Raw genomic sequence first — 20,340 nt, forward strand, 5'->3', positions numbered from 1 at the left:
AGCATCACAAAGAACCAATTCAATCTGTTACTTGCACTATGAAACACCAAATATAGAACCTGTCACTTGCATGTGTCTTTTCAAAAAAACAAGTGCTGAAGGTCAACACTTGAAAAGAATGTAACCCTTGTTTGCACATGAACCAAACTTATCAGTACAACCAATACACATCAAATCTGAAAGTGAACCAAAACCAAAGCATTATATTGAAACCAAGTGTGTCATAATGAATTGAATATGCTGAGTATCACAAAGTGAACCAAATGTCAACCAATGTGTGAACCAAATCATGAGATCAATCAATTTTGAAATCAAGGACAAATATGCCACAAAGAGAAAGTCAACAAACTCCCCCTTTGTTCTTGAGGGAAAAAAATGAGCAATCTGAACATCTGAACCAACTGACTATGAACACACGGACATCCTATTTCTTCCCCTTTTTGTCACAAGGACAAAGGAAGAGCCTGTTAAATGCCATGAAATATAATGGAACCAGCTACAGATAGATTAGGGAAGCAGCAAAAAAAGTACCAAAGTAAGAAAACATCAAGTTAATAAGAGAGAAAAAAAGCTCCCCCTGAATCCATGATAGAACAATAATAAAGAAAGGATGGAGATATAACTCCCAATCAAAAATTAAGTCTTAAGATGTGATTGTTTAGGATCGGATTTGAAACGAGAAACCATACAAACTTCTTGCATCAAATCAGTTCTAGATGCAATCAAGTACAATAAGCTTCCTATCATAGACCGATACTCAGATTGATTTACATCACATGAATCATCAACTTTAGAAAGTTTACAACCTATAATCATGGGAGTGCTCACACCACAACAGTCATCCATCTTAATTTTTTAAAGCATTTCCTTAGCATACTTAGTTTGAAACAAAAAAATGTCATGTTCAAGTTGAGAAACTTCAAGGAAAGGAAAAAATGTCAACTCACCTAACATGAACATTTTAAATTTTGATTCCATGATTTTAGAAAACTCTTTAGATAAAGCATCATTATTGCAGCCAAAGATAATGTCATCAACATAAACTTCTACAACTGGGATACCATTACCTTCCATTTTAACATAGAGGTTGTTATCCATACCACCTCTTGTGAAGCCATTTGCTATCAAATGTGAGTCCAGACTTGAATACCAAGCTCTAGGAGCTTGGTTAGAACATACAAAGCCTTTTTCAACCTGTAAACATGAGTAGGCTTGTCTTGTGCAACAAACTCTTTAGGTTGTTCTATATAAACTTCCTCATCAAGATATCCATTTAAAAAAATAGTTTTGACATCCATTTGATAAACTTTAAAGTTATTAAAACACGAATATGCCAAAAAATATTCTATTAGATTCAATTATAGCAACAGGTGCATAAGTTTCACCAAAATCTATACCTTCCTATTGTGCATATACTGATAAACTCATAAGGCATTGAGAGGGGGGGTGAATCAATGCAAGCAAAAATAATATGAATCTGATCACCAACTTAAACAACTTAAAACTTAACAAGCATAAGAGGAATATCACAACATAAGCTAATTCCCAATAAAATAAATTCCACATAACACAAGAGATTTATATGTGGAAACCCAAAAGGGAAAAACCACGGTGGCAGTTAATACCCACAAGATTCACTATATGCAGAATAAAAATCTTGACTAGTTAAGGTCTTACAAATATGCCCTGTTAGGAGCAGACCCGATTAGGAGTCACCCAGTTAAGGGATTTAGATGATAAGCCCTATTAGGAGCTTTGACCTATTAGGATCAATCTTGCAAGAGGATTTAACACTTTGATATAAAGCTACCCTCTTAGGGGATTTACAAGTTAAGGCATGTCAGGACCTACCCGATTAGGGGATTTTACTGCTGCAAACTGTTAGGAAAACAACAGTCAAATGATCTTCATGTAACACCTCTATGTTTGATAAGATCCACTTCAAATCCTCAAAACATCAACAACACATCAATACAAAGCTTCACTAATCACCACACAATCAGAATCTCAATATTCGCCTTCAATCTCATTAACATACACATATCTATCTCATAACTCATTACACTTTTTATAGATATCAACTTAGTCAGCTAACAACCTTGGAACAATTTCCTAGGTTCAATGAATCTAGACAAAATAGCATTGCACGTCGAACTTATGTCGGCCCCCAACATAACAAACTAAAAATATAATAAAACCTATGTCGGTTTATCGATTTAAGTGATTGTATCACTATCGGTTAAGTGTTCATCAAAATACCTGCTCTATACATCAAATCTCGCTTGTCCAGTTGAATTTGCCAATGTGGTCATGAACATAGCTCCAAACACCTGTCTCCATCATTACTTTAAAACCACATAATTCAACTCTTCATCAATTGCCTTTACCGGTTGCATGAATGCAACTTTGTCTTTGTTTACCAGTTAAGAACCTATTTGCCGGTTCACTGGTAAACTATCATATGTACTGGTTATACCTTATTGGTTAGATTCCAAGACTTATATGACTACAAAAACATTGATTCCATCAATGATAACACAATATTTAGTCATCAAACATGAATCTCAATCTCTTCATCACATTCACCAATCAATCATTTACCGGTTCAGTCAAATGCCAACATAGCCTTTGCATAGAAATTGTGCCTTGTTTTTGACAACTTTGCCACATTCATCCAGTTTATTTTTGAACACCCACTTTCCACCAATGACATTCTTGTCATCAGCTCTTGGGACTAATTCCCAAGTCTTATTCTTTTCAATCTAGTTGATTTCTTCTTGCACTGCTTTCAATCAGCATTCATCATTCAATGTTTCACTGCATGTCTTGGGTTCAAACTCAATTACTAAATAGAAATATTCAACCATTTGAGCTTATTCCTCAAGTTTTGCTTTCCTTCTTGTTAAGATTCTTGCATTTCTATCCCCGATAATTTGATCTTGGGGATGATTCTTGGCAACAATCCTAGAGGGTGTTTTTTAAAGTGTTACTACTTTAGCGCTTGAAACATCCTCTTGTTGAGTATCATCTGCTTTAGCAGATTTAGGAGATCTGTCAAGATCTACTATAGGTTCCTCCTCAACATCCTGCACATGATCATCATCTAGAAGCAACTTTTCATCAAACTTGACATTAACATATTCAACAATCTTATTTAGCCTCTTATTGAAACATTTATAGGCTTTGCTATGTGTAGAGTATCCTAAAAAGATACCTTCATTTGATTTAGAATGAAAACTACTTAGATTTTCATCATTTCTTTTAATAAAGAATTTACAACCAAAAAAATTGAAGTATTTAATAGAGGCATATTTACCATACCATAGCTCATATGGAGTGAAATTGGATTTCACCCTTATTTGCACTCTGTTCAGAATATAAACAATTTTATGAACAACTTCTTTCCAATACATACCAGGTAGTTTGGCTTCATCTAGCATTGTTCTTGCCATTTCTTTTACTATTTTATTTTTCCTTTCAACAACCCCATTCTGTTGAGGTGTCCTAGCAGTAGCATGCTGCCTTTTTATGCCATGTTGCTCACAGTAATCAATGAATTCTTAAGAAGTAAACTCACCTCCTTTATTTGATATCAAACTCTTAATTTTTAAATCTGATTCTCTCAGCCATTTTATGAAAGATTTTAAACCTTTCAAAGGCCTCTGACTTATGTTTGAGAAATGTTACCCAAACCATCCTTGTGTAGTCATCTATAAATAACATGAAATACTTCTCACCATTTATTGACCTTGTCCTGGTAGGACCACATAAATCAGTGTGTACAAGTTGCAAAGGTTTAGTTGAAGAATGTTCCTTAGATTTGAATCTGACCTTTGTTTGCTTGCCTTTTAGACATTCCTTGCAAACAACATTTTTCAGGTTTTCTCAGCACAGGTAATCCTCTCACATTCTTGTTTTTATTGATTCTAACCAAATTGTCAAAGTTTACATGTCCTACTTGTTTGTTCCATAACCATTTTTCTTCAACTTGACCCATAAGGCACATCCCTTCATTGCTTTCATGATTAGAAGAGTCAAGTAGATTGTAAATATTGCCATGTGTTCTTAATCCAATTGTAACTATTTTCCAAGATTTATTCTTGATTGCACATGTCCTTGTGAATTGAATGAAACATTGTAACCATTATCACATATCTAAATAACACTTAAAATATTGTGTTTAAGGCCTTCTACATAATACACATCATGTATAGGTGTGTCATCATTTAGAAGCAAATAGCCTTTACCTTTTATCTGTATTCTCAAGTTATCACCAAACTTCACAAATCCACCAACATAATCTTCAAGTTTTAAAAACTTGTCCTTATCTCCTGTCATCTGGTTGGAGCAACCACTATCCACCACCCATAATGTCTTCTTATTGGAGAGAAAAGTAGTTTGCAAAAGCATGGATTGTTCTATGCTTGGAACAACCTTGGGTCTCCAAACCTTCTCTGTAATGTGTTTATTTTTTTTGCATTGTTTGGATGTGTGACCAATAGTATTGCATTTGAAACATTTGATTGAGCTTGGAAAGCCAAAGAATTGTTTGTGACCAAACCTTGGTGTTCTAGGCATCATAAATCTACAATTGCTCACTTTGTGTCCAGATTTATTGCAAAAGAAGCAATAGCCATTGAAAAATGCATTAAACCTGAAAATGTTTCATTTATGCTCAAATAATGCTTCTTACCATCTACCTTAAAGTTCTGATTTGAAGTTTGTGAATATTCACCAATGTTAAAACCTACACCAGTCATGTCTTTATGTTGTTTTTGTTTCCCAAGGATATCATTCAAGTGAATATTTCTTTCATATTCTTCAACTTGCTTTTTAAGAGAAGTAACTTGTTGTTCAAGTGTTTGAATCTCTTTATCTTTATCAACAAGAACTGATTTGAGATTATCCACAACACTTTTAGAGTCATCAAGTTCAATTTGCAAAGATGTAATCATCCTATTTGGACTTTACTCTTGAGAAGCAATTTGTTTCTTTAGTTTTTTTAATTTCTTGTAGGGCACGAAGCAATTTACCCTCAAGATTTATTTCACAATTGTCTAGATCATATTGATTATTTGCTTGACTATTTGTTTGATTGTTTGAAGTTTTTTAAATATTAACTTCAACCATGAACAAATATTCATCTTCGTCACCTAAGGAATCCTCTGATTCAACATCTGAGTCTTCTTTGCTGAATAGACTCTTTTTCTTTTTTAAGTTATTGAAGTTAAACTTCTTCTCAGGGTTAAAAAACTTTTTCTTATATTGTTTTTCTATTTTATCATCATCATTGACTTGATCAACATAAGGACAATGAGCTACAAAATGACCAGCCTTGCCATAGTTAAAACACTTGAGTGGCATTTTTCCTTTGTATTTCTTTTTGAGCTTTCTCACAAGAAGTGCTTCTAATGAATCAGACAATTCCAATTCACTATCTAAATCCTCTTTCTTTTCTGTCTTAAAGGCTGTTTCTTTCGATGTTGAACCAGTGTTTTCAATTTTGCTTGTTCTCATTTCAAATGCAGTTAATGTTCCTTGAAGATCATCTAAGGTAAGCTTGTTAAAGTTTTTCTTTTCTTCAAGGACTGAAACTTTGGTTTCATATTTAGGTAGTAAGGTTCTAGTGACCTTCTTAACAACTGTGAACTCATCCACTTCTTCACCTAATCCTCTCTTACCATTAACAACTTCATCTATTCTCAAGAAATATTCAACAACTTTTTCATTGTCTTTCATTTTGATTTCCTCAAACTGAGTTATGAGGGTAAGAATCTTTGACTGTTTAACCTTGTCATTTCCTTGATAGATATTTTCAAGTTTTTCCCAAATCTCCTTAGCAGATTTGCACTACATGAATTTAACAAAGATGTCTTTAGTTAGACCACACAAAAGAGCATGTTTAGCTCTAGCATTAGTTTCATATTTCTTCTTTTCAGTAGGATTAGTAGGTATAGTGTTTCGTACATTGTACCCATCTTGAACTATGCTCCAAACATCAAGATCTATTGAAACCAGATATGTTTCCATTCTAATTTTCCAGAGCACATTATATGTTTCATCAATTAGTGGAGCTCTAGTAATAGAGGTACCTTCTTGCACATGTGACATAATGACAGACTTCCAAGACTAGAATCAATCCTAGGTGGTTAAACCTAATGTAGTACCCTACGCTCTGATACCAATTGTTGGAAGATGAATTACTCTGAGAGGGGGAGGTGAATCAAAGTAATGTACAATTTTAAATTTTTAACTGGATATGCAATGTAAATGCTGACCTTGAGGAAACTTACTGAAATGTTTGGTTGCAATGAGAATCTTTAGCAACATTGAACTTTAAAATAAAATAACAGATTGAACCATGTTAAAGCATGTCATTAATTGTTCATATTAGACTGATTGAACAATTCATTTTAATGCTTTGATTTCGCAAGGCTTCATGCAAATACTTGAGTATTTAATAACAACAGTTTATAACAGAATGTAATGAATAAAGAAACATCAGAGCATCACATTAATGAACATATGAACATGAACTTTTGAGCACATAGACTGAAAAAGATGCACACAAAATCACCACATAACACATTATTTTCCCAAGTTGAAAAACCCTCATGGAGTATTAAAAAACACTCGTAAAATTGTCCTTTTATTCATTTGAAGAGCACCAACTCAGTAACAACGGTGGAGCACCAACTCAACGCCTAAACTTAGAAGCACCGACTTCTATAGGAGCACCAACCCCTTACAATAGTTTCTCAATGATCAATGTAGACTATTAGGATCTTGTTACTACAATTATTTTTGCAATCACAAAACCTTAACAATATATAATAGAATAATTTGTATTGTAGCCCATTACAACATGTATTATGTATGCTAGTACTAGATTAAAATATTCTCCAATTGAAAGCATTCTCTATAAAGAACCAGAGAAATAATGCAATCTCAATACATTTAATTTCTCTTCAAAAGACCCTTATGAATTTTGAAAACTTTGTTGTTTAAACATTAACCCTCGTAACATAATAATGGCAAAAAGTCATTCCTTTATAACCAAAAAAAAAGATGAAGGCCCAATTTGCAGTTTACAAACCCACATTGCAACCATTTGAAGCCCTTGAGTTAACCAGGGTTGAATCAAACTAAAACAAAACTAAAGTTGATACAAAAATTGTAATTTTAAAACTATTTTTGAACAAAACTAACACTTTATCCTTTTTCAATGTCAAAAGAAGAATTATGTTTCCATTTTTACCTCTAAGAAACAAGAGAAAAATAGCCTAGATATTACCTTATTCATGGTGGCTTAAGACTGAAATCAAATCTCATAGATTCTTGTTTTACCTTTGTTTCCATCTCATGCGGTAACCACTTCACCATTCTCCTAACTTCACTATCGTTGTTGGCTCATGCAAAAGAAAATAGAAAAAAATACCGAAGATCTCAACAAAACAAGAGAAACTAAACACTGTAACAACAAAGCGGCTAGGGTTTTGTTCAAACAAAACAACATGATAAAACCATTGACTTCACCCTATTTAACCTTGCAATGCTTTGAGACCTTTAACAAAAACAATAATCATTTCAAGTCCGAGTGACCCAACATAATAATCACAAAACCAAATTTACATTATGTTGTCTAGCTCACAAACCATGTGAGCTTATCAAGATGTCCAATAGACTATCCAAGTAAAACATGTAATTGACCAAATAACGCCATGATTGTCCAAAGCAAATAATAATCACCAAACACATAATCATTATAAGCAATTCATTGTCCATCCAAAGCACCATGTGCTAAGTAGAAGAAGACCCAATGTTTAAGTTCGATATTGATGCCAAACAATAACCAACTGTTCAATGTAGAGTGTCATGTGAAATATAATTATAATCGACTGCCACATAATGCCGACTATCCCAATGTCACTTTGACTATCCAAGTCAAGTGTCAAGTAAATAATGAAACATGTGACAAGTAAATCAAATGACCTTCCATTGTAATGTAACAATAGAGCCCAAAAGAATATAAATGACCTTCCATTGTAATGTAACAATAGAGCCCAAAAGAATATAAATGAAGATAGACCAAGTATGAAACCCGATCATATAACAGTATTGTGGACTATATAAACCATCCCCTATGAATCACACCTTTGTAATGACACCTTATAACTTGATACAAACTAGTTTTGTATTTCATTAGAACTTTAATAACTTATGAATTATGTTGATAATAAGACCTTAATAACCTAACAATGAAACCATTGATAGAATATTAAGCCCTCATCAGAAACAAAATTCATAAGGCATCACATTCTAATAAGAAACAAAACTAAGAAGTGTATCAACCAATAAGAGTACAGGAAAAAAAAAAAAAAGTATAAACCACAAGAGAAATAAATCACTGGCATTGCATTATATATATGTGTCAAGAAAATCATACCATCACAAAGAACCAATTCAATCTGTTAATTGCACTATGAAACAACAAATATAGAACTTATCACTTGCATGTCTCTTTTCAAAAAAACAAGTGTTGAAGGTCAACACCTGAAAAGAAAGTAACACTTGTCTGCACATGAACCAAACTGATCAATACAGCCAATACACATCAAATTTGAAAGTGAACCAAAACCAAAGCATTATACTGAAACCAAGTGTGTCACAATGAACTGAATATGGCAAGTATCACAAAGTGAAGCAAATGTCAACCAAGGTGTGAACCAAATCATGAGATAAATCAGTTTTGACATCAAGGAAAAATATGCCACAAAGAGAAATTCAACAAAAATGTTGTACTTTCATTTGAAAAACCTCCTCATACATCATTATTACCGACACAATTTATCGTCGGTGTCTAAGTGGTAATCTCCTTAGATGTCTATAAAGTGACAAAGTTTAGATTGCATTACAAGAGGCTCACAAAGGTATATGTGGGGCCCACTCTAGTAGTCCAACATTAGCAAATAAACTGATGAGGACCAATAAAAAATAGCCTACAACAGAAAAAGATGCTTATTAGTTTGTCAAGAAATGCAAGCAATGTCAAATTCATGAAGACATGATACACACACCAACATAGGAACTTCAAATGATCACTACACCATGGCCCTTTTGTCAATGGGGACTCGATCTCATGGGCAATATTCACCCTCCTCATCCAATGGCCACAAATTCATCATAACGACCATTAATTATTTCATAAAATTAATTGAAGTCATCCCCCTCACTCAAATCATTGGTAAAAATATCGCAACATTCATTCTCAATTACATCACCTACTGATACGATGTTCCCCTTTCCATTGTCACAGATAACAGGTGTCCTTTAAAGAATCAGGATGTCCATGAACTTTGTGAAAAATTCCATATCCAACGTCACTTTTCCACTCCACAATATCCCTAAGGTAACAGTCAAGCGAAGGTGTCTAATAAAATGTTTCTCAAAATCCTTTAAAAGATAGTCAACGACGCTAGCCATAATTGGCACACACAACTTAATCCCACCTTATGGGCCTATTGCATAAGTGTTCGTACACCTACTTGATCTACACCATACTCACTTATCTATGAAGTTGAATACATCTTTCCCATTGAGGTCGAGTTACCATCTTTATGACTCTCCTCACATTGATCTTATTAGTGATGAGGATTATAGAGTCTCCCACTTACAAGACTTGTAATTGCTAGATGAGCACAGATAGAATGCATTTAATCACCTCAAAGCATATAAATAATGCATGAGCTAAAGTTACAATCATAAGTTGAATCCATGCACATTTGAGGTTAGTGACTTGGTTCTTAGAGAAAACTCTAGGAACCAATAGAATCAAGAAATATGGGGTAAGTTTGAACCAAATTGGCTTGGCCTCTACATTGTCACAATAGTTTATGGCTCAGAAGCATATTGGTTATCTACCCCTGAAGATAAACCACTAGATGATCCTATCAATAGCATGCACTTTCATAGGTTATACACATAGTTTTCAAAGAATCCCTAAAAAATACAATTTTTTTTTGAAAAATATAAAAAATACAAAAAAAGGAAAAAAGAAAAAAGAAAAAAGAAATCGTCACCTTGATGAAAACCTGGAAAACAGGTGTCTTGTATGACATTAAAAATTAAAATTAAAAATAAAAAAAAGTAAAGAGAAATAAATTCATCTAATGGTGAAAACAACTTCGATGGTGCCCTAGGCAAATACCATGGTGAAAAACGGGTTACTAGAGCCATGTGTAGGGACTTTCATTATGCCTTCCTTCAGGACTAAACATCATCTTATCACTTTAAACACACTCACATACCATCACTCCATAATAAACTTGTCCATCCCCATCATGACGTATTATTGATCTAATAGGGTCGTTCCATCACATAATAACTTTTGTCACCTTTTGCTTCACCCATAATAATTAGGACCTATTTGTAACTAGGTGAATATCCTTGACCTAGTGATGTAAATGGTTCCTTGGCATAACATGTTGTGAGGAGCATCGCATTTCCATACCTTCCCTCTCTTTATGAACATTCCACAATAACATATCATTTGCATTGCCAATTTGTAATAAATTCATCGCTCTTCTTCGTAATAAGGTATCTATTTCATGGAGTAAATCAGATTCAGATGAGACACAACTAGTAATGGGCTTTCAACGAATCAATGTTTTGGCATGTTGGTTGCAAATTTTGCAAACTAGATGAGTTTACAAAAATTGTGGTTTTAGCCATAGTGTGTGAGATTAAATCTCTCCTAATTTAAAGGGAAGGCTCCCCTTTAACTTACTACTCTACCTTTCTAGAAATAAGATACAACTTTCAATGTCTAATCTAAACTTAGGTGGTGCATCATCCTCTCCTCTTTTTTGAAAATAGATGTTATTCTCTCCTCTTTCTTCAAGAAAGAATTTACAATATAGAGCAGTAATAATTCTTAAAATTTTAATGTTACAAATTAACTCAAACTTGTAAGAATGATCAAATACAAATAAGTAAAGAAGCAAAGTTTCTATAAAGGCTCAAAGTCCTCCATTCCTTCTCTGAGACGGGAAAGATTACTTAAGCTCAAAGTCTTAAAAATAATTGTTGTCCTATCAACCTTTCTTCAAATAACTTCTTTTGTAACCCATGGTATCAAATTGAGATATTCAAAGTAAAGCTCAAAGTCTTTATCTTAATATCCTATTGTAACTTTTAAAAATATTTTTCCAAAATGATAAAATGAAGCTCAAAGTCTTCAAATTAAGATTTCTTTTCCAAGATGGCACAGTAAAACACAAAGTCTTCAAGATATTATCTTATTGTATTTCAGCTATCTTTTTCTTGAAAAATACCAATATGAAGCTCAAAGTCTTCAAAATAATATCACATTCACCAATTCCTAATTCTACTAACAAGAGCTGAAATAGGGCACAAAGTCCACAAACTAACAATTGCCTCTACTCTTTAACAATATCTGTTCAACCACACCTTTACTTTAGAAAAATAAGAATTTACAACAAGAATGACATAAGAACACTCTCACAGTCAACCATAAATGAATCCAACACAAAGTCTGGATGTCAAAGCTTTCTTCTTATTTGATCAAGTTTATTAAATAACAATAGGAACACAAAGATTCACTTTTGCTCTTCACTTGGGCAGAGTTTTGTTGCATATAGATTAAAGGTTCTAGATCCTTATTACAATAATCAACCTCATATATATAGGTGAGGTGCGTTGAGAAAATATAGGAAGAAATGTGACTAATTCAAAGAAGAGTCCTATTTGATTTTGGACTCGTACATTACCCAAGTGCAAAAACGTAAATACAAAATGACACTTGAAGTGTCAATGTCTTATTCAAAAATGCATCTACAAAATCTAAACTATGAAAAATACTAAGTGTCACTAGACACTCCATTTTGATCATGTTTCATAAACTCTTTCAACTTTTGTAGAAGTGCTTTCATATATTCTCTATCAGGTCCTTTGTATTTAATTGTGATGATCTTGACTCGAGTTATAAAGTCTTTGAGGTTTATGAAACATTTCTTGTGCTTTTTTCAAAAGAGAGGCTAGATCATCCAGATTTACTGGGATATCTATCAACTTATCAATTGAGGACAATTAAAAAACCTATTTATAGACCTCTTCACAAGTTAGCAAACTGAATTAATTGATGATGATGTCCTCATGAAGGGGCTTTTGATTCCCATCGAGGAAAGTGCAAGGCAGAACTAATATCATATCAATGATGTCCTTCCCTTTATCATTACATTCTTTCTGAGCTTTCCGCATATCTTTGACAAGTCTCTCCAATGTGTTCATTTGATGTTCCATTACTTCACTTTGTTCAATATACAAATCCCTTGAAGGGAGCACTCCATTATCAACTAGAACATCCTACTGAAAATCTTCTAACTTCAACCAAGACTCAAAGTCCTTCTCAAATATGTTCAATTCTTGTGAGAAAAGATCTAAATTTTTGTCAACTTTAGACCTCACACCTTCTAAATTATAAACCAAAGTAACAACAAAACTTATCAAATGAGTTCCTTGACTCATAATTCTATCCATCCACTTGCCAATTGTTCTTTCACAAGAATTAACCTATTCATCTTGTTTAATGATTTTTTCATCCACTAAAGAAGTGACAGGCTCAATTACCTCTGATGATTTGGTTATCTTGATCAAGACTTATGTGAGCTGATCAACCTGTCTTTCTTGACCTTTTCTCCATTAAACATTTTCACAAAATGCATAAAAGTGGTTCGATCATCTTCCGCTGCACTTTCATGTGTTTGATTTCCCAAATCAATTATGTTAATGACATAGTCAATTGGATGTACTTTATCCAAATATGTGTTTGGAGGAGGAATTGCCATTTCCACATGCTTATTCTTTGATTTGTCTATTCTCAATCTAGACAAAGTTTTAGCCTTCTTTGTACCCTTGGGCTTAACAGGCACCAATTGACTGAAATCAAAGTCATCTACTGAGATGGCTTGCTTCGTTCTCTTGGGAGTGTTGGATACTATCCAAGGTGGCAAAGGTGTTTTGTCATCCACTCCCACAGTCAACACTTGTGTTGCCAAATTTTGAGATTGAACATCTATAGTAACAATAGGTGGAGTAGAAGTAACATTGGCAGGTGGATTTTGAGCAATAGAAACCCTAGGAGGAACTTCGGTTTCTGACATAAACTTATCAAAATCTTCCAACATGGAAGAAGTAACCTTAAACAGATTGGGAAGGAATACAATATCAAGATTGTCATGAGGTGTATGAAGTGCATATTCACTAGTGGACATGGAAGGAATGACATGAATTTTAGGAGCTCGTGATGAAAATGAAATAGTGGAATCTATAGGAATAGTATTAGAAACTTAAATTGAAACTTAGTACCTATAACATCACATGATGCAAGAGGAATACCTTCTTCTATCTCTTGAGACTGGGAATTACTTGGAATTTCCAGTAATCTATCCTCATCAAATTCTCCTTCCTCTTGTTCTCCTTCCTTTTCAAGTTATTCTTCTTCTTCTTGCTCACCCTCATTTTCTTCATCTTCTTCATCAACCTCATCTCAAGTTTGAGTCTCTTGAGTTGAAGACTCGCCTTCACTCCCGCTTTTCCCAACTGTGAATTTGAACTTTTGACCTTTAGGAGCCATAGAATTCTGTCTATTTTTAGTCCTCAATTCAAAATTCTTTCCCTTTGGCCCCATAGTATCATCTTCAAATGCTTCAGTTTGAAAAGGCTTTAATTGAAAACCATGCAGATTCAACCAAACATTGGTATTGGCAAGGATGTTTTGGAATCTAGCCTTTACTGAGGTATTCTCCTTTTGAGACTACTAGATAAGAGGCAAAGGTGATCTGACAACTTTTTTATTCTCATACATAGGATCTAGGATATTCCATCCTTCTCAAGATCCTCAGGAAAATCAACCAGATCAAAGTTCCCAATTTTCTCTACTGTCAGAAGATGGTAGTCAAGTCTCTGGATGTCCGTGGGATGTCCTCTTCAGTTCTGCAATCAATCCATGCATCTTCATTTTAATGAAAATGGGTGTAGCTTTTCTTGAATTTATTCTTCATGCCCTTGTAGTCAAAATACTTTATGGCCTTGAAGAATTTCATGGTCACTCTTCTCATCTCCTCCACCATGGCACGAGCCTTGTAGATAGAATTGATGGAGTATCTCCCAATGGTAATGGATAACTTGAGACCTTTCTTATGAGCTCCATATTGACGCTCATGGATTCATATCATCTGATGATCCATTTCCATGAGGATGATCTTATTTGATAGATATTTTAGAAGCATGAAGGGTTCTCCATCAAAGCATCTGATCTTGAGATATGTGAATGTAGGAAAATGTAAGAAAATACAACCATATTCACTTACTACATTCCAAGACTCATCTAACACCCTCTTGTTCTAAAGATCCTTATCAAACAAGCACATATAATGGGCAAAGAAAGCATCATTGACTCTCCTAAAATGATGTAAACTCTCCTTGAGAGTTAACTGGGTGAAGTATTGATAAATAGGAACCTGGCTCTTATCACATATGGTAGATAAACCTAGAAAATGCCTCATTGAGGCAGCTGTATAGACAAGATATGAAGTCATGTAGAATTTCAAAGTGGTAGGCACCTTAATGAATTGCTCACACAAAGCATCTGCAATCTGCTTGCCCCAATAGTGATGAATACTAAGAGGGGGGGGTGAATTAGTATGCCAAAAATCTTTGCACTAAAACACTTACACAGTCTAAAGATAAACCAGTAAAGCAGTCTGACAATCAAACCGGTTATCACACATACAAACCAAAATGTGAATAAAACATTCACCCACAAAAGCAATACAACCATAACACAAGATATTTGACGTGGAAACCCAACTGGGAAAAACCACGGTGAGATGGAACTCACAAGTCACTATCTGCAGAATAGAAACCAGACCGGTTAAGGTCAGACTGGTTAAGGTCTTACAATGTTCTTCACCAGAACAGATCCTGTTAGGAATCTCAATCTCTGTTAGGAGATAAGTCCGATTAAAGACTACCTTGTTAGAGTATTTTAGATTCACATGTGTGAACCAACTTGTTAGAGGATTTTACAAAGGCTTTGAGGCCTACCCGGTTAAGGGCTACGGACTTGTCAAAGATGTGAGTAATCAACAAGTGTTTGATCTATCTAATAGCACAAACTGCTTGGTTAGATCTAGTATTGCTCATAGCTAATGCATTCTAGCATTACTTCAGTCTCCTCTATCTCTCTCTCAGTTACAACTCGATCTTCTCTGATAAGATCGGTCTACACTTCCACCTTAAACCCTAGCTCAACATAAACCCTATTCGCAACTTCTTCAACAACTCAAAAACCCTAGACATGATGTCCTTTTAAAGGAATCTGATTTCATGTCGGTCCAATAGGATTACATTACAATTTCCTAGGTTCAATGAATCTAGACATACTTAGTAACACGACACAAGAATCACCGTCAATGTGTCGGCACCGTCAAACAATCAGTGGATTGGTAACTCATCACAAAATGTCGGTTGGTAACTCATCATAGAGTGTTACCGATTCATACAAAATGCCGGTTGTCAGTTTGACAAAAATGAAGACTGGTAAGAATGTGTTGTGCCGCTTTGCTTCCTCGTACTGCTTGTGATCTGCGAACCGCTTGGGGTTGACATGCCGCTTCAGACCAGGAAACACATTATGCAAAATCACTACTAGTCTAAAGACTAGAATACAACATACCAGTTGGAACAAATACCGGTTGAGCATGAGCTCATACATATAAAGGGGATCTTAATACAAGTGTGTGTCCATCAATGACAATCACAACATAAACATCAAAAATGCCAACAATCTCCCCCTTTGGCATTGATGGCAACACTTAGGAAAATAAAATTTTGACATCTAAGTGTTTTACAACAAAAACTTGCCATTAACAAAATTGCTCCCCCTAAGCATATACACTATCCCTTAATCAACAGAGTGTATAGAAATTTTGCATTCAGAGCATAATCATCAGAGCATATAACATATATCACAACATATATCAAAATTTCAAAATATATACTTCTCCCTCTGATATACTTCTCCCCCTGATATATCAAAATTTCAAAATTTTAAAACCATATACTTCTCCCCCTTTGCCAACAATGACAAAGTACCGCTGAAAAAAAAAAAAAAAAAATCTGTTTCTATGTATATATAAAAGTTTATGACAATAATGAATAATATTTGTCAAAAACAGCTTTATAGTCCTGCAAAAATTGTTTCATGGAGAGAGACTAGGACTCAAGTAGGGAGGTCGCCACTTCTTTCTCTGTCTGCATTTGTGATACCTGTTCCTCCATGGCATCTATTGTGCTCAATTCTTGTGTGATTGTCAGGGCATCCGGGTTTAGATAGCATTTCTAGAGAATTTGCAGTCATGGAAGTAATACCAGTTGAAGTTCCTGCAAATCCCTAGACCTTGTGCTGATCTCTTGCTCGATCTTGGCTGACTAGATCTGGAACCAGTGAACGGTTTGCCCATATGCTGCAAAGGAGTCGTAAGGAGTCTTGAATGTGCTTAAGTAGGACTGTAAGTCCATTTGAAGCTGTTGCTTCTTGGCTAGCACATCATCACAAAACAAATGAGGTTGATAGATTTTGCTGAGTAGCAAGTTTCCCTCACCTAAAGCACTCCTTATGTCCTTTTGATCCTTTAACAGTTCAGTCCTAAGCTCATTTAGTTTCTTCACCAGAGCAACATTAAGAGCCTTTTGGTGCTCTTTCTTTACATTGGCCTCTACCACTTCTTCTAGACCCTGCACCTGATCATCCACTAAAGTACATAGAAGTTTGAGTTGTGCTAGTGATGAATCAGTGTCAGGAAGATTAGTACCGAGGATTAAACTGGTAAGAGTGTCTACAACTGCCTGAATGATGTCCTGTTCCTTTTTACTGCGAATGATCTCAAGGCGCTCTTGAGCAACCTTGATGATTTGCATAAGCTCTGACTCACTTGCAGATTGGAGATCGATAGGACTAGAGAGATCAACCAGTGAGGGTTGACTTCCGGTTGCCTTCGGAGTCTCCACTTGAGAGCTTTTTGCCACTTCACGTTCCTTGGCTTCTTCAGCTTTCTTCTTTTTTGCTTCTCTTCTCTTCTCTTCTTCCTTGTCTTCTTCTCCCTTTTTCTTCTCCTCTGCTCTCCTCTTCTGCTCTTCCTTTTCTTCTACTCTTCCTTTTCTTCTTCTTCCCTCTTCTTCTTCTCTTCCTCTTCCTTTTTCTTCTTTTCTTCCTCTTCATTCTTCTTTTCTTCTTCTTCCTTCTTCCTCGTTTCTTCTTCTTCCTTCTTCTTCTTTTCTTCCTTGTCCTCTTCTTCTTTCTTTTTCCTTTCTTCTTCTTGCTTCTTCTTCTCTTCATCTTTTCTTTTCTCCTCTTCCTCTTTCTTTTTCTCTTCCTCCTTTTTCTGTTTCTCATCTTCCTCCTTCTTCTTTTTCTCTTCCTGACCTTTTGCTGCTTGCTATGTGTCACCACCCTGATCGGCCTGTTGCCCCTGCTCAGTTCCCTCAGAAGGTATGTCCTGAGTGACATCTTCTATGTCTAGGGCATCAACATCTATGGTGTTGATTAGTTCCTCCACCAGGTTGCCTTCCTCATCAAAAACCTCATCTGGTTTGGAAATAACCGGTTCCTTTTCCACTTGGAGGTTGGCCATTTGAGCTTTGTGAGAGCTAATAGCATGGGCCATGTGTTGATGTGTATCCTTTTCTACATCATCAACTCTCCCTTCCAACAACCAGAGTCTTCTTCTCCTTGTGAAGAAGAGACCTTTATTTTGATCTAATACATCAAATAATTCTGAATTTGAGAGTTCAGGGAAGTACTGTGCAAAAACTTTCTCTCTAATCTCTTGTTCCTTTTCAACGGCAATGCACCATTTGTTATCCAATGCTTTAAATAATGAATCCGGTGTCTGAGATTTAATCTCTGATGGTGACCGGTCATTTTTGCATAAATAAAGAATGATTTCCTGCAGTACTTCATCTTTTTCTTCACTATTGAATTCATCATAATAATCAATTAAATCATGAAGTAACTTTCTCCTAATATTCTTTACTATTCTTTGACAATGTGTCAAAGGTTTGTAAGAGGAGATATCTATATTTACCGGTGCAGATGTTATTGGTTCATTCTCCTTCACCTTCTTGGTCTGTCTAGCCTTCTTTGGCTGTTCATCATACTCAGTTTCTTCAGAGTCCGGTTCATTTGCCTTAGTCTTCCTCTTTCTTTTGAAGACTTTTGCTGGTGTTACCTCCGGTTTCTTCTTTGCCAGTGACCGCTTGGTCACTCTTGGAGTCTCAGTGGTAGCTGGTGCTGATGCTGCAGGCATTGCCTTAGCTTTCTTGGCTGTCGGTTCTTTTCCCTTCTTCACCGATGGTTCTTCAACCAGTGTGATCCTCTCCAAGTAGGTTCTGGTTCGCTTAGCCTTTGGATCAAGAGGCGAGGCAATAAGGGTTGAAGCATATCCTTCCAGCATGTCAAACATGACCTCATAGCCCATAGGCTCCACTTCCTCCATTCTAGGCTCAACAGCCTCCATTAGACATTTGTCCACCTGAATAGTGAAACAGATGTCATCTTCATACTTCTTCACTATGTCTCCTGAGATTCGTACCCTCTAACTCATCTTTCTTTTGAACTCATCAAAGTATTTGTTCAGTACCTCAGGGTAGCCAGTTCCAATGGCTTGCACACTTTCCTTTATCTTCTTGGTTACCGGTTAGTCAAGGGACCACTAGACATCTCCTACACCTGAAAAGTAGCCTTGGAAATAGAAAAACAACCCTACCAGTAGTTGTCCAAACTTAAATCTCAGTGAATTGTCCTTTTTGATTGCCTTGAGATTTAACAGGAGTTGCCTCTACATACCAGTGCATAAGTCAAATGATTTATCCTCTATAATCATCTGGTAAGCGACATTTACCGCTGCAGCAGATACAGAATTAATCCTACTGGCTAAGAATGTTCTATAGCCTATCACCATGCAGGCGTATTTTACCAGTTCATCCTTGATAGGATTAACTATCATACCTCGTGAATCACTTGTCGAATCGGTGAGATTGGTCATTTCCATTTTGCTTACCATTCTCAGGGCTGGCACTTCCCCTGTGTTGCAGAAACCGATGACTGCATGAATTGCCTTCAACGTGATATCATGCATTCTCTCCAGGTACATCTTGTCATCATGGACTCTGCTCAAGATGATCTTGATGTGATCCTCTATGAAGTCTTCCAGAAAAGACACCGCATTATGGAGTTTCTTCTTCTCTAAGATACTGAACTCTGGTTTGATCCTTTTGTCCTTTCCACAAAATAGACCTAATTGAGTATGAATGGCTAAGGACCCTAAGTCTTCTATCTTTCAACCAATATAGTCTGAAATTCCTTCTTCAACTATGACTCCAGCTGGAACTTGTGACAAAGCATTATATTTGCCCTTCCTTTGAATAAAACTTTCTGACTCAATAGATGTGCTTGAACTAGTATGAGATGTGAAAGCCATTGAAGAGTATTTCAAGAACATGAAAAATACCTTTCTAACGCGAAATTAGGGCTTCCTGATTATGCTTTACTTCACTCTCCGTCGGATGCCAAATCACCGCTTAGAGTTCTCCACTACCGCTTGCAAACTATATTTGAATCTCTTTCAAAACTCTCCAATTTCTCGAAATCTAAGCTCAAATCACCTTTTCTTCGCTCTGCACTTGAAAACTTTTCTTCGCTCGAAAACAGATAGTGAGAAATGATTTGAAAAATGCATTTATACATGTCTCTCACCTACCATCATTAATGCTCCTATATTAGGGTGTAAACCCTAATTTCCCTTTTTACCATTTTCAGTCTTCTGCCAAGCAACAGGTGTAGCATACCGATTAAGGTCTTTTACCGGTGTTAACCGGGGGTTCAAAAGCATTTTGCCATTTTCTCCCCCCAAGCCTTTGAGGCTTAGTTTGCCAGTTCTGATATTTCCACACTAGGTGCAGAAACCAGTTCCTCCTCCAATAATATTGGTTTCTTCTTCCGTGTTTTCTTCATGTCTCCTTGAACTTTTTCAACATCTATTTCTCCTTCCTGAGTGACCAGTATATCATCAGATATACTTTTTCTACTTCTGTAGAATCTTGCAATGTGACCCAGTTTGTTGCAATGATAGCAAACAAGTCCAGGTGCTCTGCAAGGTCCATTGTACATGTTTCCATTCTTCCTTCTGCATGTTGCAGCAGTGTGACCATGACCATGACAGATCATACAACTTTCTCTCCATCCGTTTTCCGCTTGAT

General features: G+C 35.6%; 1 protein-coding gene across 1 annotated transcript; it reads right to left on the reverse strand.

The window, feature by feature from the left end:
• Positions 1 to 2,978: 2,978 nt before the first annotated feature.
• On the reverse strand, positions 2,979 to 4,955 carry LOC131876467 (autophagy-related protein 25-like). Its single transcript, XM_059221879.1, has 3 exons — positions 4,600 to 4,955; positions 3,416 to 3,522; positions 2,979 to 3,202 (listed from the first exon to the last, which is right to left on the reverse strand). The coding sequence occupies exons 1-3, from the start codon at positions 4,953 to 4,955 to the stop codon at positions 2,979 to 2,981; spliced, it is 687 nt and encodes a 228-aa protein (XP_059077862.1).
• Between the last annotated feature and the right edge of the window lie 15,385 nt (positions 4,956 to 20,340).

This window comes from Cryptomeria japonica, chromosome 6 (genome assembly GCF_030272615.1).
Source record: "Cryptomeria japonica chromosome 6, Sugi_1.0, whole genome shotgun sequence".
Taxonomy (NCBI): Eukaryota; Viridiplantae; Streptophyta; class Pinopsida; order Cupressales; family Cupressaceae; genus Cryptomeria; species Cryptomeria japonica.